The sequence below is a fragment of the Ursus maritimus genome, unplaced genomic scaffold, assembly GCF_017311325.1.
Source record: "Ursus maritimus isolate PB19 unplaced genomic scaffold, ASM1731132v1 scaffold_22, whole genome shotgun sequence".
NCBI classification, from domain to species: domain Eukaryota; kingdom Metazoa; phylum Chordata; class Mammalia; order Carnivora; family Ursidae; genus Ursus; species Ursus maritimus.
In genome coordinates, this window is record NW_024424675.1 from 10,862,609 (window position 1) to 10,870,844 (window position 8,236).

The following is an 8,236-nucleotide window of genomic DNA, read 5'->3' on the forward strand; positions in this document are numbered from 1 at the left end:
GGAAAGAGAGGATTCTGTCTTTCCACAAGCATTTGCTGAGAACTTGTAATTGCCCCGCACTGTCCTCAGTGTAATGAATAAAACAGACAAAATGCTTGTTCACCTGGACTTTACATTCTAGGGAGGGAAAACAAAAAAAACAAGGCGATACCTACGCAATTTGTCAGGTGCTCATAAATGCCGTGAAGATGAAAGCGAGGTAAGGAGAATGCGAGACAGAAGGAGGGAGTGTAGTTTATTGTAGGGTCACTCCCCTAATAGGTTGATTTTAGGCAAAGAGGCTAGGGACATGAGAGAGTGGGCCATGCAGATATTGGTCAGAAATGCTGGTCTGGAGAGGTCCACAAGGGCACAGTGCCCCTGCAGGAGTTGTTCCCTGCGTTCTAGGAAGAGCAAGGATGCCAAGTGCTTGGAATGGACCGAGTGAGGGGAAGAGGGTGGGAAAATGGAAGACTTATCATGAGAAGCCTTGAAGGCCATGTTCTGAACTTCACACTCAGTAAGATGGGAAGCAGTGAAAAGTTCTGCACAGGGGGTATTCTGAGTTACACTTTCTGAAAAAGATTACTTTGGCTTCTGTACGGAAAACAAGTCCTACAAAAGACAAGAGCAGAAGTGGAGAGGATATCCAGGAGGCTACTCCAGTGATCCCAGTAATCCTGGGGGGAGCTGACAGAGGTAGAGGCGGGTGGCAAGAAGGGACCAGATTCTGGACACATGGCAAAGGACGTGCTGTGGGATTTGCTGACGGAGCAGATGGCAGTCTGATAGAAAGGCAGAGTTCTAGGATGAGTAAAAACTTGACCATCTGGAGAAGGGCAGAAAGCAGATGAGTTAAAATAATAGTAACTGTGAGCTTTTATTGCGTGTTTCCTATTTATCAAGTGTCCTGCTAAGTCCATTATTTATCTCGCATCAATTACTCCTATGTACAACCCCAATTAAAACTAAGGGACCAAGGCTAAGCGAGGGTAAGCAGCTTGCCCATCATGGAGCGAGGGCAGTTGGGGACCGGGCCCCAGGCCATTTGGCTGCAGAGCACACACCCTTAATCCTCCGTGAGATACATCGTCTATCTTCCCCCCAGAGTGCGGAAAGGGCGAGTGGGGAAGGAAGGCCAAGACTGGCAGTTCAAAAAGAATATTGACCGTTTCATTGAAAAATACGCATCCAAGATTTAAATAAATAACTATAAGACACCTGTTGCCGGTGCTTTCCTTAGGGGAGTTGTTATGGTTTGGGGCTCAGCCTCCCGGGGCTGCTCGTGCCAGGTGGAGGTGAAGCGAATGACTGAGCTGCAACCTTCCTGGACCTCTTCAAAAGTGATGTCAGTTACAGAGGGTCCCAAATACTAAGTGATCCCTTCAGCGGCCACAGGGGTGTGGAACACATTCCTGGCTTCCAGTCCTCTGAGATAAACATCCCCTTGATCTTGTTTAGCAGAAACATTGACCTGAAATCGAGTAGGCCAGCGAGATGGAAGCTGAATCATGATGTATTTATTAAGCCGAGCACTGGGTTTGACACTCAGAGGAACACCAGATTAATTCAAGACACATTTCTTGCCCTTAAGGGGCTTACAGCACTGATTTGGCTTATGGACCACCCAACAACCATGAGGATGGAGAAACCACATCTCCACTTTGGGCTCATTGCGCTGCGCGATGTGACAGGCCAGGAGATTAAAAGGGCCTTGGAGCACATGGAATGCGGGCACGGCCTCGCAGCTCCCCAGCCTGTGTGCACGAACTCCACGAGCAGCCTGGCTGCAGAGTGAAGATGGCTGTTTGTGCATGAGCGTGTCATTTCGCTGAGACTGCTATTTCATCTTTGAACCTTGGCTTCAAAGGAACACTGACCTTATTCCTGTAGCTTGCCTTTCTTTGAAGCCTATGGCTTTGCATTGCAGATTAAAGTGAAGATATTCATCAAGGGACAGATCTGGCCAACTGCTCCCCAAACTCAACCCGAAACAAAGCCTTGAAAGGCTCCAATCACAGTTGCAGTGGAGTGGGCCAAAGATGAAGGCTTGGAGCCGTGCTCTCTTTCTCAGATCCTGTAAGGCAGCTCTGGAATGACATAGTGCATCCCTTTGAGCTCCGGGCACTCTACCCGGAGAGAGTCCGTATATCTCAGCAGAGAGGGTGCGTTAATGCAATATTCGCAACCTGTCCTAGTCATTTTATTTAAAGCAGGCATTGTCGTAAATGAGGCCAGCATGAACATTCATTGGTGCCTTTGAATTCTTCAAAAGATGTGTCAGACAGAACCATCTGAAACTTGGTAGATGATTCTGTCAATTTTCTTTTCTACTACTTTCCTTTGTTCACCCCTTTGAAAAGAAATTGTCCTGTCTTTCCCCCTGGGTTCTCCCATCCTGGCTCTAAGAAAACAGACTTCATACATTGCTTTCTCTGTTCTTTCTTTTTTTCTTTTCCCTGTTAAGATGGCAAGAGGAGTAAAGTGAGAAACTTCAATGAGGAGGTGAAAAAAATAATAAGCAAATCATTCTTTAATTATTAAGGCAAGAGAGAGAACTAAGGGAGATACCGCCCACCTCAGAGGAAGAAAAATTGTTGATAGACGACTCTCAAAGAACTGATCATATCTTTCAATGCAATTTTTCTGCAGATCTTCACCTGTGATCAGATAAAAGGAGTGAATCCTACCTGTGATGAAGCAGGAAACCAATCCACAGGAGGGAAGGCAATGATTGTCAGGTTGGCTACATGTAAATCAACTGCTTCTGATAACATACACACTAAAGGGCTTATGAAATTAGTGATCCTTATTGAGACATAGGCTAATTTTCAGGTAACTTTCCTAGTTATTCATCTTTAAAATAAGGCCAAAGGATAATCTGGTCAGAAAGGGCAGAAACTCAACACTACATCAAAAAATAATGATGTACTATATGCTGGCTAACTGAACATAAAAAAAAAAAAAAGAAAGAAATGCATGAAGTTTGGGGCACCTGGGTGGCTCAGTCAGGTAAGCATCTGACTTCAGTCAGGTCATGATCCCAGTGTTATGGGATCAAGCCCTGAGTGGGGTTCCCTGCTCAGCGGGGACATCTCCTTCTCCCTCTGCTCCTCCCGCTGTTTGTGCTCACTCTCTCGAATAAATAAATAAAATATTTTTTTAAAGATTTATTTATTTATTTATTTATTTATTTATTTATTTATTTGACAGAGAGAGAGAGACAGCCAGAGAGAGAGGGAACACAAGCAGGGGGAGTGGGAGAGGAAGAAGCAGGCTCCTAGCAGAGGAGCCTGATGTGGGGCTCGATCCCGGAACGCCGGGATCACGCCCTGAGTCGAAAGCAGACACTTAACGACTGCGTCACCCAGGCTCCCCTAAATAAATAAAATCTTAAAAAAAACAAATGAATGAATTTCAAGAAGATCATCAATAATGGCTTCGTGAGGAGCCAGTGGTTCCAGACCAGTTTTTTCATACAACCAGACAGTTCACGTGGGCACAGATACAGCTCTATTTCTAGGTTCAGCTTTAAAACATTGAAAGAGATCTGCTTATCCATATCCACATCCTTTAATTACCAACTTCTTCTCCCACAAATTTGGGTGTGGTCATATGCCTAGTTTTGGCCAAGGTGGTAAGGGTCACTTCCAGGCTGATGTTCCCCTGTTCCCTGCCACAGGGAATGCAGAGGCTAGAAGCAGCCTGAATCACTCCCATGGAAATAGCTGTGCAGAGAGTTATCTGATTTGCATTAGATTTGGCATGAGCAAGAAATAAACCCTGGTTTTGTTAAGCCATAGAGATTTTCAGGGTTTATTTATTATGGTGGCATAACTTTGCTTATCCTGACTAATCCAGGCCTTGGAAGACACCTAGTCTTACCTCACTTCCATCATAAGACTCTTTCCTACAGCATCCCACAGATGAGGTCCAAATACTTCTCACCCAAGAACTAAATGCCTCAGTAATAGTAGCAAATAACAGTAGCAAGCAATTATATGATGTTTACTAAATAATTGTTTTCAGACATAATTTTAAACAGTTTATGTATCTAAATTCACCTAATCCTCACAAAAGCATTGATCAATATTATTTTCCTCATTTTACAGCTGGAGGAGCCAAAACACCGAGAAATCACTTGCCCTGAGTTGAACAGACAAGTTAAATCACTTGCCTACGGCCACAGAGCTAGTAAACAGGATTCCAGGGGTCAAATCTAAGCAGCCACTTTCAGTTTCTGCCCTTAACCATTGCACCACGTGGCCTCCCTAGATTGGATTTTTATTTCCTTTTCACACAGACTATTCAACAAGAGCCAGGATCATAAAACTCCAAAGACAAGGTTGGAAGAGACTTTGGAGAACCATCAATCACGGCATTCTACATGGAGGAACAAAATCACTCTGCAAGCCACTTTCCTGCTCTAGTGAAACGGAAAGTTCTGTCTCAGGGGTGTTCGCACCAGTGTCTTGGGGGGCGCTAGGGCTCAGGAGAAGGGCCTCAGGAGCTGTCAGTACGGAGCTAGGTATATACACTACTTCAACCAGCCCACCCCTGTTCTCATCTGTCTTATATAGTAGACTTCTGGGTAAAACTTGTATATGAGTAAAGTATTCTGCTGCTTTAATAAAACTGGGAAATAGATCGCCCCATGCTTCTCCTGAAATAGTAGGCTTGGAAGATGGCAGTCAACAGTGGAGGGCTTCCTACTAGCTGGGAGGCGGGGTGGAGCACATGGATTCTATGGCCCAGTGACCAGTCCTGGGGCGGGGAGAATTAGCTACTTGCATAAACGCACTCACGAGATTGCCTGGTGGCAAGAACTGCTTTATTCATCAGTGTATCCCCACTGTGTTATGTAGTAGAAGCCCTATAAACTACATCTAAAAGATAGCGAGCTCCAAAAGGCTTTGCTGGAACAATTTTTCAAAAAGCAGATTAAGCTCATTTGGGTTGAGCAAAGCAGCACACTTTGCCTGTGGTGACCCACTGTAAAAAAAATAAGAAGAATAAAGGAAATGGAAATGGGAAGTTATTGTGTGTGTTTTGTCCACATATCCTCAAATGCACACGGTGGCCAATCCCTCCCCGACCCCTACTTTGTTCCCAGGGAAACACAAGTGACAGCCCCAAGCAAACACAGGCAAACACATACAACTGTTTGCTTCATTTTAACACAACTGATTACACAAAATTATCCAGATTTGCTGATCACATGAAGAGGTGAATTAGAAAGTTTTCGTTGCTTTAAAAGAGCATTTCTGTGTGTGTGTGTGTGTGTGTGTGTGTGTGTGTGTGTGTGTGTTGGCAGCAGTTTTAGCACATTTTTGTAGTCCGTATGATTATGTATCATGTACAAATTGGGTTTGTACAAATTGATTTACAAATTGAGTTATAATAAGACAAAGGTGTGTATCTGAGAAAGGGGCAGATTGATGAGACATAAGGAAGGCAGAGAGAAGTGTAAGAAAGGATTTGTGGGAGTTGTCCCCCCTGCAGACCCTCTTACCTTGCGTGGTACCATCCAGTCCCATGATAAATTTCATCGATCTGATGATTTGCTCTGCTACCGGGGGGCTCATGGATGTAGCATAAACAGCACTATGTGAGTGAGCTCGTAAATAATCCACAAGGTCCTTTAATAAAAGAGGAAACCCAAAAAGAAAGCAAATAAGTCTTAGTGTTGGTGGTGAGAACTCCATTTAGTCCCCTCCCCATCCCCCATAGCATAAGACTTTTGATTCTCGAATGTGGTGTCATTTTCAAGGGACATCACCAAACTGTTTATTTTTTTCTATCTCTTCTTCTTAGTCTCTCCTTCAAAAACCTATAAAGTATACAAAAGCGGCATGCTGAGAATTTGGAGTTGAGGTCTGTAAGGCAAAACCATATGTATAAAGGAAAATGATTTCCCAAATGTTTGTTGAATACCTAGCCTGCACACAAGCACTGGCTTAGCATTTAGGAGAATCCAGGAATACAGGATGTGGTTCTTGCCCGTGAGCACGTAACACTAGATTGTGCCTTTGGAAAAGTAATAGCAGGAAAATTAACAGGATACGCAGACCAGTATACGCAGCAGGACGATCGCAGAGGAAAGAGAGGGGATATTGCTAGCTGGAGCAGACAGGGGAGGCTTCAGTGAGGAAGCAGAATGGTCTTAAAGAATGAAGGCGGGTAAAGAGGAAAAGAAAACTTGGGGTGGGGGTACAGAGTGGCATAACGGAGAGGTGGAAAATTAAACCAGAGTGTGGGTTAGGACCAGATGAACTCCGGTTATGCCTTGGACAGTACAGAACTATTGGAATGTTGTGCAGCACTCTTTGGAGTGCTGACACACTGCAGTCTGCTGGTCTTCAGTGGTAGGAATGATTCTTCACTTGCATGCCCGACTCCTGAGGCCGAATATAAGGTCCCGGGTAAGCCCGCGGGAAGCTTTAAGACATTCCAATAACCCAGTGCCACAGTGGGGAGGGCCGCACTGGAGGTGCTCAGCCATCTATTGGCTGACCAGACCATCCATTGGTCCACCTGTTCTGGCTCATGCCTTGGGACCCTCAGGACGCTCTGCAGAAACCCTGATGGGCTAACGACAGCTCTCTGCACCAGCAGTGCGTCTATAAAGGATCAGCGACCTTTTCTTCAAGGACGGGGAGACAGTTTAGAATCCCACTGAGGTGTCTTCTCTGATCATTCCCTAGTAAAGGTGAACAGGGAGGAGCCCTGCTTTGGGCAGGCCCATCTCCTCCTAAACCCCCTTCATCGACTACCTCCAAGTCTGGGACTATGCCCACCCTTCGCTTTTCCATCTCTCTTGGCAAATGGATAGCATGGTTGTTCACAAGCATTTTAAGCATTCTTAGCTCATCTTCCTCGGTGAATGGTCTGTCTCACAGGTGGCTAGTGATGTGACGCATCTACCTGGCCCAATGAGGGGACCTGGAAGCTCTATTCTCTCCCTCCTGCCTTTCTAAACCCCCCCTTCCATGCATCCTTCTCCCCCAACTTCCTTTCTCTTTATTGGCCTTCATTTCACACTCTTCATTTCTTCCTTTTCTTCTATTCTGATTCCCTCTTTCATTACAAATTCTCCATTTAAATCTTTTTTTCCCTTTCCATGTCTAAGTATTTCCTTCTTCCCTTCCTCTTCCCTTCCCTCCCTTCCTCTTCCCTTCCCTTCCACTTCCCTTCCCTTCCTCTTCCCTTCCCTTCCTCTTCCCTTCCCTCCCTTCCTCTTCCCTTCCCTTCCTCTTCCCTTCCCTTCATTTCTTGTCCTTATTCTTTCCTTTTTCTCTTCTCTCCCTACTCCTGGGCTTTCTTCCCTGCTTCCATTTTTCCTTCCAGCATGTTTGCATGAGGACTTGTCTGTTCTAGATGTGGGAGTGTAAGAAGAGTAGGAGGACAGAAAGGCTAGTCTCTGGCAGCCATCATCCACTTACATTAAAATTAAAATTAAATTTCTATCTATTCTTTTGTTTATTGAATCTCATATAAGCAGTTGGGTGGGTTTTCACTATATTTGCAGAGTATATGCATGGTGATAGCCTGACTTAAGGCACTGGCCACACAGTATTTGGAAAGTTCACTCTGGAGGATGGGGGAGAGGGAGCACGCCTAAAGAGAGAGAGGCATTTTCCAGAGTAGTTGCAGCCAGGCTGTTCTTCACAGCTCTTGTTCAGTGCTGCTCCATGAGCAGCAACAAGGGTTTTCTTTGTTTGTTGAGAGTTGGTGCCTCCTGACAATGCCGGGAAGCCAAGCGGGAGAGAGCGTGTAGGATGCAGGGGACAGTATGATGGGGTGATGAAGGCTCACGTGGACCAGGGCTGGAAAAGGGCTGTTTCAAGGAGGTGATCTGGCCTTGAGGGATGGGTGGATTTGGACAGATGCAGAGGAGGGGGGAGGCATGGATCTGTGCTAAAATTGGGAATGAGGGTGACGTATTATCATCAAAGATGGAGGAGTCAACTGGGAGTAGAGGAAGAAGCTAGTGCTTCCAAGACAAGATTAACCCCGTGAAGGGAAGTGTGACTGAGGAATTACAGGACAAGCTCTGAAACTGGACTGCTTGGGTTCAAATCCTGGCTCTCCCACTTACTGATATGTGACCACCAGCAAGTTACTAAACCTCTCTGTGCTCTACTTTTCTTCTCTGAAAAATGAGATAATAGTAATACTGACTTCAGGGTCATCATGAAAACTAAATGAGTTTATATATATATATATATATATATATATATATATATATATTATAGAA

At 45.0% G+C, this 8,236-nt stretch overlaps 1 protein-coding gene across 1 annotated transcript in view; it reads right to left on the bottom strand.

Annotated features, from left to right (window-relative positions):
• The window catches only part of SPTLC3 (serine palmitoyltransferase long chain base subunit 3), a 134,447-nt gene that overhangs the window by 29,506 nt on the left and 96,705 nt on the right, over positions 1 to 8,236 (bottom strand). Inside the window, exon 9 of the mRNA XM_008703358.2 lies at positions 5,492 to 5,618. Coding sequence (XP_008701580.1) covers positions 5,492 to 5,618 — 127 coding nt within the window. The remainder of the gene's footprint in view (positions 1 to 5,491; positions 5,619 to 8,236) is intronic.